We start from the raw sequence: 19,595 nt of genomic DNA, 5'->3' as shown, positions 1-19,595 counted from the left end.
CCTGCCCGAAAGAGATGAGGCTTTAGGTCCGTTTGAGATAACCAATCCCGTTCTAATGAGTTTTACTGACTTTATAAGTAAAATTCTGTTGTCTTTTAAAAGTCTCTATATAAAGTAGAGATATGTAACTTCAAATTTAATATGGACAAGGAGCATTTGCTCAAGAAACATTACCGCACATATTTTTCGTTGCATTTTAATTGAATGCCAATTTTATGGTTCTTTTTGTGACTGATAAGGTTCTAAATTAATTAGGGTCTGTTAAGATCACCTGACAAAATTTTACACCCTATCACATCGAATGTTTGGACACATGCATGGAGTATTAAATATAAATAAAAAAAACTAATTATATAGATTGCGCGTAAATTGCGAGACGAATCTTTTAAGCCTAATTGCGCCATGATTTGACAATGTGGTGCTACAGTAAATATTTGCTAATGACGGATTAATTAGGCTTAATAAATTCGTCTCCCGATTTATAGGCGGATTATGTAATATGTTTTATTATTAGACTATGTTTAATACTTCAAATGTGTGTCGTATATCCAATGTGACACGCCAAAACTTTACACCCCTAAATCTAAACACAGCCTTAGGCCTTGTTTAGTTCCCAACAAATTTTTCCAAAAACGTCACATCAAATCTTTGGACACATGCATGGAACATTAAATATAGATAAAAAAAACTAATTGCACAGTTTGCATGGAAATCGCGAGACGAATTTTTTTAGCCTAATTAGTCCATAATTAACTTATATAAGTGCTACAGTAACTCACATGTGCTAATGACAGATTAATCAGGCTTAATAAATTCGTCTCGCGGTTTCTAGGCGAGTTATGAAATTAGTTTTTTCATTCATGTCTGAAAACCAGTTCCGACATCCGGTCAAACGTCTGATGTGACACCAAAAATTTTGTTTTTATGAACTAAATACACCCTTAGTCATGCATGTTCAGATAAAACTGGTGCCAATAAAATTTGATATCAAATTAAAGGGTTCTCTGACCAGGAACACAAACACAAACCAACAACCATTCCATTCCATCCAATGTGTCAATTCAAGGTATGCAGATGCATCAATCACTGCATTTCTAATTACACACATGTGACATGCCACAACAACAACAACATGTATCACACAAGAGTAGCAGCAGTATCTATGTCTTTGGCATATTGCACATAGCATTTGTTCATGAGAGCAACAGCCACAAAACTGACCACACAACACAAGCACACAAATTAATTTAGCCTCAGTAATCTTCAGTCTATCTCCTCCTGGACAATGCCATCTACCAAAAAACAAACTCAGCAGAGGCCAGGAGACACTGATGATAGATCAAAGCTAGTAGTAGCTGATAAGGCCAATACACTCGGGAGCAAAAACTAATACAACAACACAGATGCTGACGTCATGCATGAAGCCGTCAGGAAATTGATCAGGAGAGGATGGCGTCCCAGTCGATCTCCCACGACGGATACCGGCGCAGCGCGAAGCCGTCGGCCTCGTCCCATGGCGCCTCCGTGAAGTCCAGCTGCTGCATCGTCTCCGGCAACGGCGGCGGCCGCGGTGGCGGCGGTGGCGGCGTGGCGGTGGCGCCCGGATTCGATGAGGTCGGGGATGGGGAAGACCCTGTGGACGAGACGTCGGCGGCGTCGGCCGTCGTCGTCGTGGAGGCTTCGGAGACGGAGCAGCAGCCCGGCTCGGTCTTGACGACGCGCGGCGACGGCGGCGTGTTCGTGGACGGCGGTGCTGCGGCGGCGGCGGGGTCGTCCGCCGTGGTGGAGGTGGTGGCTTGGAGGATCTTGGCGTCGACGGACGCGCTGAGCGGCGGCGCGTGGTGCCGCCCGCCGCGCCGGAGCTGGGGGAAGTTGAGGCGGGCGGCGTCGCCGCGCAGCCGGAACGCGGCGCCGTCGTAGGCGAGCGCGGCGTCCTCGGCGGTGTCGTACGTGCCCAGCCACAGCCGCGTCCGGTTCCGCGGCAGCCGGATCTCCGCCACCCATTTCCCCCAGTGCCGCTGCCGCACGCCGCGGTACAGCTTCGCCTGCACCGGCGCCGGCCCCACCAGCCCAAGCCGCCCCGCCGCCGCCGCCGCCGCCATGCCACCGCACCGCTTCATCGCGCACGGCGCCGCGCCCACCGCCCGTCGCAGCCGGTGGTGCAGCTGCGCCGCCTGCGCCGGCGTGACAAGGTTATAGTTATACCACCCGGCTCCAAGAACCATGGCCGTCGCCGGTGACAAGCTCTGCTGCTCGGCGTCCACAACGAACGGCGCCACGGGCACCGCCGCGCCATGGACGAGCTGCCCGTACTCCACGGCGCCGCCCAGTGCCATCGGCAGCGGAGGAAGCTTACTGCTACTACCACTAGTAGAAGCCGCCGCAGCAGCGAGGCAACGCCATTGGCGATCCATGGCTGCTTCTTCTTCTTCTTCTTCTTCTACCTTGCGATCAATCAACAAACGCAGCAAGAAGAATCGTGTTAATTTGGAAGTTGAATGAGTGAATAAGCAAAGCTTGCTATCTAGCTCCATGGTGTTTTTATAGGCAGAGAGGGAGTAGTGATCTCATCCAATGGGAAATTGCCAAGTGGCACCTCTACTGCCACGTGTCCACTGTCGTAACCAACATGTGGGGAAGAGTTGGCACGTGTGAGCTGGGGATTGGCTGAGAAATGGAGCTCCAATGGCGTAAGAACCTGACGACGAATGATGTGATTTTTTTTTCATGGCAAGTTGTATTTTTGCATGCTGATTTTTTTTTCTGTTTGCACAAATTTCTTCCATGTACTTGTTGTCCTATGATTTCAATATTGAATTCGATAAGGACAAGTACAATGTGTTGTTCATTCAGATGATATTGGCACATGCAGTACTGTACAAATTCAAGACAATTTGTCAATGAAGCTTGGGCCGGATGAAAAGCATATTTCGATGGAGCGTATATATGTTAATTATTATCACTTTTTCTTAAAAAAACATTTTTGTGCATATAATTAAAATTATTTTTGTACCTTTTTCTTAATAAATTTTGAAGGATGTTTATTGGGTCAGAATTGAACTACTAAATTTTATGAAAGTTCTACTCCCTCCATCTTAAAATACATCTACTAGGTAGCTAACTATATTTTAATAATAGCTACTCCCTCCGTTCCAAAATATAAGCTTTTTTTAGCATAGTGACAAGTCAAACCTTTTAACTTTGACTATTAATAATAATAATAATAATAATAATAAAGATTACATATAAAATTGATGTTACTAGACTTATCATTAAACAAACTATCATAATATGCAACTCTTTTTATTTAAAACATATTACTTTTATAGATATTGTTGGTCAAAGTAGCATCTCGGAAACTATGTCAGGGTCTACAAATACTTATATTTTAGGATGGAATGAGTAGTATATTTTAGGGCGGAGATACGTGTACAAAACTTTTGCTTTCCATGGAGTTCCAAAATTGTTGGTTTAATTCCAAGGTATATGATCGTGGAAGAATGAAATCATATACCAATAAAGAAAAAAAAAGAAGTGTGAGCAAATAGTGATGCGATGGTGATGTAGAAGCCGCCGGTACAATTTGATTTGATGCAGGGAGACCTTTTCTGGTCGACGGTTTGCAATTTGATTGGACATGGCGTGATCCATCAATGTGTCAGCACAAGGAATGTAGGCCAACAGTTCATCGTTTCATCCTCAGCCAGGCGTACAGAAAGCCAAAAGGCAATGCAAATTAAAAATCCCCCCTCTTTTTGTTCACTTGTTATATTCTCTCCGTGTTATTTTAATAATGCATCTCCATGATGATTTTTTATCCTTTTAGCAAGTAGAAAGGGAAAAATATGCTATATGTTGTAATTCTAGGGTCATCTTCGAACCAAATGTCGCAATTTTGCAAGAGTTGCAAGTTTTGGATTTTTTTTTTCTTTTGAGCATACCAACCCATAGGGTTTTTTTCTATAAAAAAATGTGTGGAGCAACATGATAACTCATCGGTTGAAATGTATTGTTGATATAAAAGATGTATGGTATAAATTTACACGTGTGCGGTTCAATTATTAGTCAAAAGAGATACTTAATTAGGTGGCTGTAACTATGAAATTTTATAGAGTACAATGGATACGCATAGAGCGAAGAATCTGCACAAGGAGCCACACAATAAAGGAAAAAATGTATATCCAGGATATATAAACGTTTCAGTTTATGTAGAGCAGGAAAAAAGAATAAAGTGGTAAATGAACTTTTCATGAAATAGAAAGGAACAGGAACCTCCAATACTTTGACCAATAAAGATAGCCAAATAACTACTTTTTTTTTTCTGTTACCTATACCTAGTGTGAATAGATTAATTAGAATACCTGTTATCTTATATCATAAGAAACGATCGATTTTGCAATCTAATGATAAACATGAGTGGACCAAGATTCTCGATAACCAAAAGTTCCAAAGCAATCTAATTTCCACTCCTGAATCAGATATATAGTATCTTAAAATTCGTTAAGATATGGACAAGATCTATCAGACTAAATAAATTGAGTAATATAAATATATCTTGAAATATCACTTAATTCTTACTGAATGGACAACAAAACTAATCATAAAATTGCATATATAACATTCCCACTGATTGCATTCCTAGAAGCTTAGAAATTCCTACACTATTTAAATGTAAAAGATAAGTAACGCTCCGTGTTAATTAACTATAAGTTTGCACATTAATAAAAATACATATAATCTTAGAGCTCTTATATTTAACAAATCTGTCTATGCCTTCCTAAATAATGCGCACAATGCAGCCATAACCAGATCCATTCACATTCTTGTAATAATGAACTAATCCACAAGAAAATGACAGAAGCCAAAAAAAAAATGAAAAAATAATGAGAATGCGTTGCACTTGTCGCTACAAAAAACCGTTTAGGTTGGTCCATCTCCACAACGGCTGATCAAATCTAAGGGTGTGTTTAGTTGGGGAAAAGAAAATTTTTGGGTGTCATATCGGACGTTTGACCAGATGTCGGAAGGGGTTTTTGGACACGAATGAAAAAACTAATTTCAGAACTCGCCTGGAAACCGCGAGACGAATCTTTTGAGACTAATTAAGCCGTCATTAGCACATGTGGGTTACTGTAGCACTTATGGCTAATCACGGACTAATTAGGCTTAAAAGATTCGTCTCGCGATTTCCCCCATAACTGTGCAATTAGTTTTTCTTTTTATCTATATTTAATGCTTCATACATATGTTCAAAGATTCGATGTGATGTTTTTGGGAAAAAAATTTGGGTAACTAAACGGGCCCTAACCAAGCATTGCAAGCATTATATGTGTGGTGATAACCTTGTTAATCTCGATCAGGTCAAAATTAAGCCAAAAAAAACTAATTTAAACAACGGAGAGGCGATAAACTTTTTAAACGAATCCTGTGGCCACCCTTCAACGGAGGGCGGAGCTGGATTTGTTAACAATTTGCACAAACTAGTGGCCACGGCTAGTTCGGGAGGCCAAAAAAATAAATTAAAGATTAATAGGCTAATGACGGATTAGGGGACGGCTAATCATGCAGTGTACGAAGTGGTTAATTAGGCTCGCGTCATGTCGTGACAGATTTGGTGATGGCCACGGGTGGCTGCGCTTTTTCAGCGGGTAGATTAATTAATAAGCGTAAAAGTGTGATTAAATAACAATAAAGAGATGGGAGGATAAGGATTAAGAAATGGAGGAAAGTTTAGGGGAGAGGACAGAAATGGGAGACAGGCGTCAGCCAATCCAAGCATAGATTTTCACCAGAGAAGGTAAACTGTTAAGGCCTCCTATGTAATACAGCCATACAGGTAGTCAGGCACTACTCTGGTAAAAGTTATTTGATTTTTATCGCAGGATTGACTTTAAGTTTTAACATTTATAATCAATAATTTTTTAAATGCATATTTTTTTTAAAAAAACTTGTATACGTAGATTTTCCTAAAAACACTATTATGACAACATGAACTTATTAGACTTTATAAACTTATTTTATGATTGGGATTTTAAAATTTTTTAATCAAAGCTTGTCCTAATTAAGCTAAAAAATAACTCTAAATATTGGATTAAATTGCATCATACCCTTTTTTTTTTCTTTCAAATGCATGGAAGAAAATTAGACTTCGAGGAGAGTTTGAGGGACCCAAATATACTATGGCCTAGAAAAGAAATAGAAGCATGACTAGTGGTTTGTGGTTTTCTCCATGTAAGGTAGAGCTAACTCTACGTTCTCTACTACTTTAAAAGCACGATACTCTATTCTTCCTTTTTCCACCGTACGAAGTCCGCTTGTTCGTGTGTGCATTGATTCAGTAATTTATTCTCAATCCACCCATTCAGCCAATCCCAAATCATATTGGTCTGGCCCATCACAAAAGTATGGGTATATTACTAGTCATTAAAATAAGTGTGATTAGCAGTTATGTTTTCTGGACTTATAAGCGGTGCAATTTTTTATATATAAATTTTTATAATACTATTTAAATCCATTTTTAATTTTATAATAGTTAATTTATTCCTTTATACTCGTGAATTACTATCACAAAACAATCAACTTTTCAATTGATAGTTTGTAAGTTTTTCTTCAGTTAATCAGCTCTATTTAGATAAAGCTGACTTTTCAAAGGTCTCTAGTTTAACCATCCTAAAATCTGTTTATACGGTACAGTTTTTTTTTTGTTTGTTTTTTGTTTATACGGTATAGTTAATTATGTTGGGCTCAAACCAAACCAATTAATTAATTTAGACTGCACTTTATGATAACTAGTTTTGTCTGTCAAAACTCAAGCGCAGGAAATTGGTAAGTAACTAATTGTGCAAATCGTTCCTGATCCCTTAGGTGTCTTGTTTTTTTTCCAACTTACGTGGAAGACATATATGTACACAACGGCACAAACGCAGATTTTCAGGTGTTGTCAGCGTTAATAAGTTGTTTAGGGGCGGCTGAATTCGGTATTCATAGTTATTACTAGCTCACTCCTCTGTGCACGCTTTTCAAACTGCTAAACGGTGTCTTTTTTAAAAAAAAAAATTATATACGAAAGTTGCTTAAAAATCATATTAATCTATTTTTTTTAAAAAAATAGGTCATACATAATTAATTATACGCTAATAGAATGCTCCTTTTCTCAATTTAGTGGTGACCACTGACCAACTGAGGCGTGCAGTGTCCTTTATTTTTCTTCTTGTTATCTGCTTCATTCTTTCCTCTCCTATTATTTCCAGAAAAAAAAAGTATATCTCATTCGTGTTCTTTTAATGCGAATTGAGTTTGGATTAGCTAAAATAGTTTTGTTTACCTTCACATACAGATAGAAGACAACATATAACGAGGGCATCCATAATATAGTCTAAAACTAGTCCATAAGCAATAAAATATTTCATTCAGCTACCTCACCACATTGTAGAACTAGTCCATAGCAAGAAAATAGCAAAAGCTACCTATCAGCATATGGGTTGCCCATATAGAATAAAATATATTATTTGTCTCTATTTCCTCTCTCCTCCTAACACTAGTTGCTATCTATATACATTGTGAAGATAACAATAGTTATAGTCCATATATGTGGGTCCCATCTATATGGACTACTTTTGCTATATACATTGTTGTTGCCCTAACTGTAGCTCATTGAGATAGAGAAGAAACTGTTATTCACATGACCAACTGCTTCCTGTAGCCTCCAATAATACAATGATTTATGTACTTGTAAAAGGAAGCTATCCTATCCTAATTAAGCTAATGACCCTTGTTGATTACATGTTTAAACCAGTATTTCATAAAGTTTAGGCAGCTTGGCAATCTCAACAAGAAAGGAACATATATATATCAAAGGCAGTTTGTTATTTTGTTGGGTCATCATCCATATTACGAAACGGCAAAACTTAACCAATCAACCAAACTTTGGCGCTCCAGCCCTCTGAAGCAACATCAGGCAGCTTAGGTCAAAACCATTTCAGAATGCATAACCACAATTGCACACATACTAGATAACAGAAGAATTGCCTGATAGAAAGCACAACATGTCGATTTAGTAACTGATGAGTTTTGCAGTTCAGCTGCAGACGAACATACATATAACATACTCAAGTGCTAAGCTATATCACAACTTATCAAGCACGCAACATCTGATGCTGATAGTTTTGCTCTCAGTAAAAGGTATATAGAAGTCTTCTTAGAGTATTTCAACAACGTACGAATATTGATACATAACTCACATCCTTCAAACGCGGTCGTCCACTTCCTCGTACATCTTGAGGATTTGTGCGCACGCAGCAAGAGGAGCATCCTTCTGGAAGCCCAGAGCGTTCGCCAACCGAACATTAGATGTCACACCATTGTTGTTGGTGAGGAAGACAGGAGCCCTCTCCCGTCCAGCAACAATCTTGCCACACTTTGCGTCCGGGCTGCTCACAAGGACAGACTCGCAGAGCTCGTGCTCATGCTCATCGTTGACAGGGATGTTGTAGGTGCCAGTGTGGTCAGTCTGGCCCTCGAAGCTGCATGTCTTGGCGCCAGTGGATTTCGATCTGCACTCAACCTTTACCTTCGCTCCTGTGGATGGATGGATAGAAGGAAAGTCAACATACAAATATTTAGCCATAGAAGGTTACTGATAAGATTTTAGTCACCTATGTGACTATAATATACTAAAAAAATTGCAAGCTGACTTAAACCCCATCAGGCGTTGCAGAGGTTATCAAAAACATGCATTTAGTTTCTATTATGACATCAAGAGTTAGCTTATGATTTAATAAAAAAATTCTGCTCAAATTAATATGGTTCCCTTATTCTACAGCCTAGTTGTGGTTTCCTTATTTCCTAATGTAGCACATAGCAGCAACCACAAATTGACAACATTTTTGCAGATAAGATTTGTAACTGATGTCTTGCAGGTTCACGTAACCATGTATTTTCACATAAAAGTGCACCAGACCCCACAGTACCTGGTTTATCTTAAAAGTTGTTACTTTAGTCATAATGCAAAACCTTGGTCATCTAGATTGCAAATGTTGAGTAAAATAGCCATGGATGTCACACTTCGGTTTACAAATATGCAGAGTTTCTAGCCCTTGATAGTAGATACAACAATGAATCATGCAATACATTAGGCAGAACAGGCTTGGAGAATGGAATATATGAAACACATGCAACATTTTGGCAGGTATTACAAGCATGGCTCTAAACTTTTCATAGTCAGGAATGTTGATCCAGCCCAGCATTTTGTGAAAGTCGGCATAGTTCAGTACCCAAAAATTTCCATCTAGTATGGCTAGAAGAAACCGAGCACTAACCCATGAGACAACTGATTGTTGCTTGATTTCAGAACTATGGTTATAAATGATTCAGTGAAGGAAATCTGGAGGGAAACCATGGTTACAAACTGATTCATGACAGGTCTAGTTTGTTTAGTAGCAGATCCATCAGCACACAGCCTGTGATCACACATGTTTAGACCCTGTTTAGATGGGACTAAAACTTTTAAGTCCCTATCACATTGAATGTTTGGACATTAATTATAAATATTAAACGTAGACTATTAATAAAACCCATCCATAATCTTGGACTAATTCACGAGACGAATCTATTGAGCCTAATTAATCCATGATTAACCTATGTGATGCTACAGTAAACATTCTCTAATTATAGATTAATTAGGCTTAAAAAATTTGTCTCGTAAATTAGCTTTCATTTATGTAATTAGTTTTGTAAGTAGTCTATATTTAATACTCTAAATTAGTGTCTAAATACATGGATTAAAGTTAAGTCCCTGGATCCAAACACCACCTTAATCTTCTGAGGGACCATCCAACCTGAAGGTAATGAGCCTTAAGATGTTTATATTTTTTACCCTTCAGCACCACCTTGAAACTAAGGGCTTGTTTTGTTCATTCCCATGCACATTTCAAAAGATTTGGCAACAAACCAAATGAGCAACCTTGCCATCTCTTCTTTTTTTGGCAATGCACAACCCTTGCCATTCCCAGAATTTTGGTATGGTTTGAGCTTGGCAAAGAACCAAACACACCCTAAATCAGTACCGTCTTGCGCAGATCCCACCACCCACTACACAAAAAAGACTCAAGTCTGGTGCGAATAGTATAGGTACTGTTCATATACTTCCGAATTTGTCTTCTATTCCTCTATGTGCGAGTTAAGTCTAGGCTCAAGAATCTGTGGAGTGGTACATGTATGTTGTATGAATGCTGACAATTTTTTTGAGAAATTTCCGTAACCATCTGGATGGTATTTGAACAAATGTTCAAAACAGTTTCCCCAACCGAAGATTGCAGACTCGAATTCGGCAGTTCCGGTCTTGGAATCTAAAGATCTAGCACCTCTACCAAACCATAGGTTCTAGCATTTATACTAGACACGCACGTCACTTAGCTTAGATTTGCAGATCTACTCGAACAAACTCCACATTCCGCAAGCCGATCTGAAAATAACTAACCACCAGCAGAAAAAAGGCCAATGCTGGCATCCTGCAGGCAAGAACACACAACACACGGTGGCAGAGTGATAACTTCAGCATTAAGCGAGATCCTACTGCAGGCTACAACTGCTGAGCCCCCGGCTCACCGACGGGGGACCGAGTCCGTACACAGACCGGGAGGGAGTGGAGTAGGTGTGGTTTAGTTACCGGCGATGTAGGTGGAGGCGGGGGTCTCGAAGCCGGCGAGGCAGGTGTCGCACCAGACGCGGCCGCGGACGACGAAGCCCGCGCGGCGGGGGCGGAGGTCGCGGGAGGCGGAGGCGGCGGAGGGGAACGACGCGAGGGCCATGCCCAGGAGGACGAGGAGGAGGGAGAGCGCGCGGGGGGACGCCATTGCCGCCGGCGCCAACGACGAGCTCGCGAGTGAAGCGGCGGAGTGGGGGGAGTGAGGAGTGAGGAGAGGAGACTAGACTCTAGAGAGGAGGAGGAATAATGGTCGTGTGGGGTCGCGTGATGGGGTGGATGGATTTATGCGCAGCATGTGACCGGTTTTGTGGGGGTGCGAGCACCGCAGGGTGAGTCGGTGATGGCCAGGACCCAGGAGAATCAAAGGCAAAGCTCGTTGCTAATCATTTTCTGAAAATCTAACAAATTGGGTTTCTCGGTTTCTATCGTACAATTATTTTTATTTGACTATATATTTTTTAATTTAAACGAAAATCTAAATTTTTTGAGAAAGCTTTTTTTTCGACGAATACAAGGAGCTTTATTAATTCATAAAAAGATTACAGTCTGAGAAAGATTACAGTTTTGAACAAGACGACAAATAACTGAGGACTTATAACCTAAGGCCAGATAGGAAACTACATTACCATAAACTCTCTCAAATAGACTCTTTATCTGATCTGGTCTCTCGCATTCTTTTTTTTATGATTCTACTCAGGGGTTTGAGATTTTCTCCATAATCTATCGAGTTGCTCCAAGACGAAATTTGATGTTTTTCGATTGGAACCGCTACAGCAGCAATAATTTGTGAGGTTATATGACATTGTAACGTTGAATGTTGTAGACATAGTTTTTGAACTTACGTGTATTATTACAAAATAGTTTTCGAACTTAGGAAATGTGGAATAACGCCATATACCAAAGTTATTACTTGCTCTTAAAGATATACTTAGTGTCGGTTTGGTTGTCTACTGTTAAACTTTGGCTAAGTTTTAACACAAGCAATGTTTAATAAGATATTGTAAATATAAGTCATATTAAGATTGTTTTAGCACAACTCTGGATCTAAGTTTTCTTGAAGTCTATAAATTTATAATGTCGACGGGATACCCACGGACCGTATTCTATGGGTATCGGGGTATATTGATACAAGGATCTACACGATACGACATCGAGCACATAAAAAGATAGGAATTATACTGGTTCAGACACCTCACAAGGTAATATTCTTAATCCAGTTTATATGGGATTATAGAAGAATCCACAGAGTACAACAGAGAACAACATAACTTCAAGATTACCGACGAGATTCTTGTCGAGAGAGCCTCGACGAGATCTATCGACGAATTGGCTTCAAGTCCTTCGGATTGCTTATGTGGTGGCGGGTGTCTTGCACTAAGATTCGATGCACTATACCTCTCAGGGGGTATCTATTTATACCGCAGATCACCTTGGTCTCCAAGTAGAATTCAGAGACAACAGACCCCGCACGATATGACAACGTCATTAATTATCCCCTATAAGTAGGACTCTGATATCCCCTGTTCGTAGATATTATTTTCGTAAGAACTCATCAATTTCCTTAACTCAAATGGATCCTTTCCGTTTACTTGAAGATATAATGTATCCGTATACTTCATGACTTCTAGGATAGAAGGTATATCTTATTTGTAACCCTGACACACAATTACGTTGATAATATTTGGATAAAATATTTTCTTCCAATTTTAATGAAATCTAAAATTTTAAACTGTACAAAGTTCAAATCTCCTGTGGATTTGAGAACCGGGGCTGCGCCAAACACGAGTTTGGTAAAAAGTTGGTGGCAATTCAAACATGAAGCATATACCAAAGTTACCAAATATTTGGTAAGCAAGTTTTGGTTTAAAATGGTATAAGCCATCAACTTTTATATTATTGTAGCTCACATGTTAAGTTCAAGATACTGTACGTATAAGTTGATAAAAAGAATGATATTCTCGTCTATTGTCTTACATGTTGTAATGCCATAAGTCATGTATTAGTTTGAATCAAGTGATGCTAAATAATATATACTACTCCCTCTATTCTTTTTTAATTTAACTATAACTTAAAAAGTTATTATTTCTAAATACTTGACATTGTACACAAGCTCACCTACGCTAGAAGGTCTAGATACGAGTTCACGTACGACCTTTAGGCTGTGTTTAGTTCCACGTTAAAAATAGAAGTTTGAAGAAATTGGAACGATGTGATATAAAAGTTGGAAGTTTGTATGTGTAGGAAAGTTCGATGTAACGGAAAAGTTGAAAGTTTGAAGAAAAAATTTAAAATCTAAACAAGGCGTTAGAACACGAGAATGTCTTGTGCTCTCGCCGAAGATTTCCGTCCAGGACGAAGCATATATCTCCCTGAAATCAAATTGGATTTGATGAAGATAGCGACACGCATCCGTTCAAATTCAATGTGAGCAAGGATGGAGTAGCAATGTTCTCAAAAAAGCAAGGATGACAGTAGGAGCGATCGCCCTTTCGTGCGGCTTTGGACGTTTGCCGGTCCATCCATCCAGCCCCGTTCACGGGCCGTCGACTGCTGCAGTGCAGCTGGGGCGGCAGCGTCGGTGCGGAGGATCACATGCGCCGTTTCCCGTATTCCCCTATGCGCGCACCGGCGGTTCGCTTACCTACACAGCTACTCCCTCTGTCTCAAAACACTTAGGCAGTCTTTGCCAAATATCTAAGGGAAATGATTTCCAACCCATCTTTAAATTCTAACTATTTATTCTTCCTCATCCATTTAATCCTAACCCTTTATTTGTTTCCCAATCCCAATTCCACCCCTCATTTTCTATTATCCAAACACACCCTTAATTCTTGAGTTTTTGTGTCCAATGTTTGACCACCTCTTCTTATATGAAATTTTTTATGATTAGTATTTTAATTATTGTTAGATGATAAAATATGAATAATACTTTATGCATGATTTATCTTTTTAATTTTTTTATAATCTTTTAAATAAAACATACGGTTAAACCTTAAAATTGAGTTTTTCTTAGACGGTGGGATTACACAACCATACCTCGCTCACCGTGCTACTGCTGGAGGAGGACCCCAACCCGACGCGGTTTTGCACTTTTTCCGTGGCCACCTCACCTTCCCTTTTCACTGGTGGTGAATGATAGAAGAGCTTTTCGCTCTAAAAAAATAAAAAATAGTAATCTATTTATGAAATTTAAAATAGTTAATATAATTATGCGTTAATGCATCACCTCGTTTTACGTATATTCTCAAATTTTTTTAAAAAAAATGAAAGGGAGATATTAAGATTAAGAAGATATGTAAATTATTTCGAATTTTCTTAAAAAAAATTAATTTGATTTTGCTAAGCAACTTTTTTATCAAAATTTTTGAAAAATAAACACACTATTTAGTATTTCTAAAAGCACGCGCACAAAAATAAGAGAGTTTTACTCTTTGTGCTACTGCAGCCTAACGCTACTTTCATTGTATAAATGGAGTGAGCTATTTTCCTCGACTACTAAACGGTTTTTTTTAAAAAAAAAACTTTCTATATCGAAGTGGTTTTAAAAAATTAAATAAATATATTTATTAAGTTTATACTGGTTAATATACTTAATTAATCATATATTAATTATCTGTAACATGAAGGGCCCAGCCGGACATGGATTTTACTTTCTAGGTTTCCCGTAGACCCGTACAAATTTTGTGGAAAGAAATAGTGCTAAGTTCCAAGCTGGATGGGCTCCAAGGCCATTTATAACTAGCAAAATCGGGTTGGTTTATATATGGTCCACGTGTAAATTTAAGTTTCGTAATTTGTAGGTTATAGTACTCCTGCCGTGGTGACCCATGCATAAATGTGAAAATGTGAAAGTGGTTAAGTAATATCATTTTAGTTTGCTCCTTTCCTTAACAAACTGGCCGTTTTCAAAACCTTATTTCGAAGCTGACCATATAATAAAAACTTCTTAAAAAAAAAAAAAGACCGCGGGCTCAACGCCAGGACCGTTGGCACTGAGGTTAGCCGTCTCAGCATCAAGGTGGTTGGCGGTAACGTCCTGCCAGCGTGGCGGCCGAGCCGATCCCCTGCCGATGTGGCAGGGAGCGCTATTTTTTTTTTCTCAACCCAAAACTCAGCGCCAGCCGTAATGGCGCTGAGATTTGTGACTTTGCCGCCAATTCAGTTGGCTTTCTAATCCAGTAAATTGAATGCATCCAGCATCATATAACTATTCCGCTATAATTGATTTTTGACAAGGAATGTATGCTCATGATGTATATAGCTTATTGCATACCAATATGTTACTACACATTTTGATCGATCATGTCACACCGCACATGGTTGTGATAAATAGCGGACGGACAATTCAGGATAGCCATAGGAATGGTTAGGTTCGATCTACTTATTCCTTACATCGATGCATAAATTTACTCCAATAAATTTTTAGGAACGCTACAAAACATAAATGGATCAAACCGAACCAAACCATCAGAACCTAGCTCTGAATGCATGATTCAACCCAAAATGACTCCACATATATAAATAGCCAAAAATTTGTACAAAGTTATCTCTCTATATAATAGATCATTCCTATAAAATTGAATTGAATTTATCAAGTTTTTATAGTGTGAATTTGAGTTTAAAAATTTTGGGCTAGAGTAGAATTTCTTTGTCTATTAGTAATGCAATGTGTGCCGACATGTATAAATAGCTCATAATTTATTTATGCATCTAAATCCCGTAGATCCCGTAGTTTATACTACCTCCGTTTTTTAATAGATGACGCCGTTGACTTATTCTCATTTGATCATTCTTATTCAAAAAATTTACGTAATTATAATTTATTTTTGTTATGAGTTGTTTTATCACTCATAGTACTTTAAGTGTGATTTATTCTTATATATTTGTATAAAATTTTTGAATAAGACGAATGGTCAAACATATGAGAAAAAGTCAACAGCGTCATCTATCAAAAAAAAATGGAGGGAGTACATCCAAATGATGTCTTCACGTCTGCCCGTTTGAGCTTTCTTATTACGTCTTACAAACTGAAGATAGGCGACCAAAGCAACAAAAACTTTGGAGTACACGCGACATCCATGGTACTGTACCCCCGTTGTTGCTTGCACTCTCTTTCCCTATTCACGTGGGCCAAGCCCAAATGTTCATTGGCCATATATTGCCAAAGGAATAAGTTCACCAGCCGTGCCTCAACTTAACATCGAGTTTATTTGACATCCCTTATCCTCAATACCAGAAATCTTCACCCCTAAACTATATAAAACCATCCAATTTAGTCAGCAAAACCAGGTGTCTATACGTGGCAAATTTGACCCGGTCCACTCGTGTTGGCTAGACGCTGATGTGGCAAAAACGAAAGTGGGCCCCACATATCATCCTCAGTCTCCACCTTATCTCTTCCCCTGCTCTCTAGTCTATCCCATGCTCGTGGTCTCTCCTCCCTCGATGAGGTGATGGTGGCGGCGGCTGTTGCAGCCGGGGTGGTGAGGAGGTGGCGTGGGGGTGTCGGCTGGGGCCCACAGCAACGACAAGCCGACGACGGTCGACGGCTTGGGCCGACGAGGAGGCGGCGCCGACTAGAGGCGGGTGAGGAGACGGTGTCAGCAGCTGGGTGGCGAGGAGGTGGCGGCGGAGCAGGGCTGGGGTGGAATGGCCGGTGGAGCGGAGCGGGGGCGATGGCGGGCGAGCACGGGCGACCAACGGTTGGCAGGCAGAGCAGTGGAGATCCGAGGACCGAGGAGTATGCGCGAGAGACGGCACAAGAGATCATGCATGACCGAGCGCGCATGCGTGCTAGGCGAGGAAGAAGCCGATGAGGGCGTGCCACACCTCGAGCACCACCGCGCCGGCATCGCACACTTGGCGTTGCGATGGACACCGCCGCCCAAAACAAGCTCGCAGAGTACGGCGACACGGCGACGGAGAAGCTCGAAAGAGGCTACCTGACGCAGCTCTGCCCTTCCTGCTCCACCTTCCTGCCTAGCCGCGTCGGCTGCAGAGAAGGCCCACAGCCGCTCCATGATGCCACCTTTGCCAAGCGATCGATTGGAAAGGGGGAGAGGAAGCCGGCCGGAGTAGGGGGACATGAGGTCAGTAGGAGAGCGGGGTGAGGATGCCGGTCGTGCCGGCGGAGAGGGGGAAAGAGGCGGCTACCGCCACCGCTACTCTCGCACGCTGCTCGCCGCCCGTCGCCAACTGCCACCTCCGCTCGGCTGAAGAGAGGAGAGGAGAGGAGAAGAGAAGAGAAAAGAAGAGAATAAAAGAAAAGAGAAAAGAGAAGGGAAAAAAAGATGTGGACCCTACAATTTTTTTCTTGTCACTTACATGTGGGCTGTCACTTACATGTGGACTCCACGTACTTGTTTTAATTTTTTTTTTGCTTACTAGGGTGCCACTTCAGCAAAAGGAAAAAGATGATGCTAACACATGGACCCCACATTTTTCTTCTCACTTACATGTGGGCCCCACATTTTTATTTTTTTTATTTTTTGCTAACTAGGATGCCACATCAGCGAAACCAGGTATTTATACTGTCTCAGGACCTTTTTTAGATGGTTTTACATAGTTCAGGGTACATATTTCTAATATTGTTGTTAGGGACCTCAACAGACTTGGCATACAATTGAGGGAGGATGTTAGGTTAACTTATTCCATTGCCAAATGCTCTAGTTCAGATCACAACCTGACGATGGTCCATTTTGGCTGAAGTCCATTTTGATTCCTTCAACTATTTGCCGAATCTGATTCATATCTCTTAACCGTAAAACTAAATATAAAGGCTCTCTCTCAACTATTAAAACTGGCTCATTTTACCTCCTCAAGTAGTGTGAGAAACCGAATCTGATTCATTTTGGCTCTCTCTATCCAATGTGGCATCTACATATGCCATTACAGTGTGAGAAAATAATACGGTACGATTATAGGGCCCACATGTCAGTGACCTCTCTTCCTCTACCCTCCCCTCTCTTCTCTTCCCTGTTTCTCTCTATCTCTCTCTTTTCTCCCAATGGTTTCTAGCTTCTAGGGGCCACGACTAACGAAAGAGGAGTTGGATCCAGAGGCCGAGACAACAACGACCTTGTTAGTGGGAGAGCTGTGGCCCGGCCCGAGGGATAGTAGCCAGGCGGAGCCTAGGGATGGTTGTGTTGAAGAAAAGGATGGGGTCACAGAGGATCTTAGTGTTCGACAGGTGGTGCTCTCTGGAGCCATGCGGGCTGGGAGGGGTCCAACAAGGACAAGGAGGCTAATTAGGCGGTCACTAGATGCGGAGATGAGGAGGGAGTGGGAGTAGTTGTGGGCACGGAAGCAACCGTGGTGCGGGAAGGCGGGAGAGCAATACAACTCAAAGGTGCCAAATCTATCACGAGTCCCGACGACCGAACGATGACACCCTTGTTGGCTTCCGCTGGATACGCCTCCCCATCTCATTCTCTTGTCTCTTGCTGACCAACCCATGCTCTAGGTGATACACCTCCCCGTTGACTCCTGTGATCTCTCCATCGCCAGCTACTTGCCCCCACAGTCCCTAACACCAATGTGGGAGAAAGAGAGGAGGAGCACGATGGGTCACCGCAAGGCTCTCGGATCGGTGGCGCTAGATTGAGGGTTGTTGCCATTACATGCTCTGCTAGTTTCCTTTTTGGACCAACCTCCTCACCGAGATCCGCAGGCCATTGCCTTTCTCCTTCCGTGCCCTCCCGTCTCTGATGGCCTTGGCACCTCGACCCATCGAGGGAAAAAAGAGGGGAGGAGCCGCTAATGCCTTCCCTGGCTTTGGCTCTGCCTTACTGCCATCCTCCCAACCTAGCTCTCTACTACTGCTAGAAGGTGAGACTTGAGAGCAGAGGAAGAGGGAAGGGAGGAGAGAGGAGAGAGGAGAAAGTTGAGAGTTTACGAAGAAATTGGTAAGGGTGGATCGAGGTGGGAGAGGATGACACATGGGTCTCACTTTTCCTTATTATTTTGTCAACTTTGATGTCATGTAGTACATAGCTACATAGCTACTCCATGTAGTACAGAGACTATGTTAATGTGTCACGTTGGTGCCACACCAGTCTAAACCACCATCACTGCACATATTATCCTGCTCCTCTTGTGGAAGCATCAAGATCAAAGAATATAGGAAAGGTGATTTATTGATAGAGTTGTGAATACGTAACTCCCCTATCAAGATTTAAATCCTAGTATCCACAAATATCACGCACAAACAAATACTCTTTCAATGAATTTCAATCCTCTCATAGGTCATAGACTGCCCTCACAGATCAACACAGGTCTTTTCTGTGCACTTTATCCTCACTCATGCGTACTCGGGAAGAATTTCCCGATCGGTCACTCTCCGCACTTTGTCCTCACTCATGCGCACTCGGGAAGAATTTCCCGATCGGTCACCCATCCCTAAATTGCTTCAGGCCAAGCACGCTTAACCTCGTAGTTCTTTAGAGATCGGCTTTCGGAAAAGAAGTTGCAACTTGCTGATATGAGTATTCTATTAATCCTATTAATCCCTATGCCGGGATGTCACAATTACTTTGCTTTTACTTTTGGTTTTGTTACTTTGGCTACATACTTACTGTGTGAGTTTGCTTTTGTGTGAACCTTGTAATAATTGGTTGTAGCTCTTGAGCAAAGGGCGGAATGTTTTATTCCATTATCTAAAAAACAAATTTTAGTGAGTTGAAGAGATTTGTAGTTGTGCCCTCCATCTCTTTAAGCTTGCGAGTGTAGGTGCGTGCCTTCCGCATAAAAAAAAGGTGAGGCTGAAACTGTCAGGGTTACGGATAAGGTATACCCTCTATCCTTGGATGTACGATGGGTACCGATACGGTATACCCACGCGTATACGAATAGTTTTAGTATACGTTAAGGAAATCTATCACGTGATAGAAGC

At 41.1% G+C, this 19,595-nt stretch overlaps 2 protein-coding genes across 2 annotated transcripts; both read right to left on the bottom strand.

The window, feature by feature from the left end:
* Positions 1-1,008: 1,008 nt before the first annotated feature.
* Positions 1,009-2,652, bottom strand: LOC127752929 (ethylene-responsive transcription factor RAP2-13-like). Its single transcript, XM_052278381.1, has one exon. The coding sequence runs from the start codon at positions 2,532-2,534 to the stop codon at positions 1,440-1,442; it is 1,095 nt and encodes a 364-aa protein (XP_052134341.1). The 5' UTR covers positions 2,535-2,652; the 3' UTR covers positions 1,009-1,439.
* A 5,372-nt stretch (positions 2,653-8,024) lies between these two features.
* Positions 8,025-10,971, bottom strand: LOC127753112 (pollen-specific protein C13). Its single transcript, XM_052278582.1, has 2 exons — positions 10,667-10,971; positions 8,025-8,577 (listed from the first exon to the last, which is right to left on the bottom strand). The coding sequence occupies exons 1-2, from the start codon at positions 10,851-10,853 to the stop codon at positions 8,246-8,248; spliced, it is 519 nt and encodes a 172-aa protein (XP_052134542.1). The 5' UTR covers positions 10,854-10,971; the 3' UTR covers positions 8,025-8,245.
* Between the last annotated feature and the right edge of the window lie 8,624 nt (positions 10,972-19,595).

The sequence above is a fragment of the Oryza glaberrima genome, chromosome 10 (assembly GCF_000147395.1).
Source record: "Oryza glaberrima chromosome 10, OglaRS2, whole genome shotgun sequence".
NCBI classification, from domain to species: Eukaryota; Viridiplantae; Streptophyta; class Magnoliopsida; order Poales; family Poaceae; genus Oryza; species Oryza glaberrima.
The sequence above is the reverse complement of the archived record's forward strand: the minus strand, read 5'-3'. Positions and strand labels throughout refer to the sequence as shown.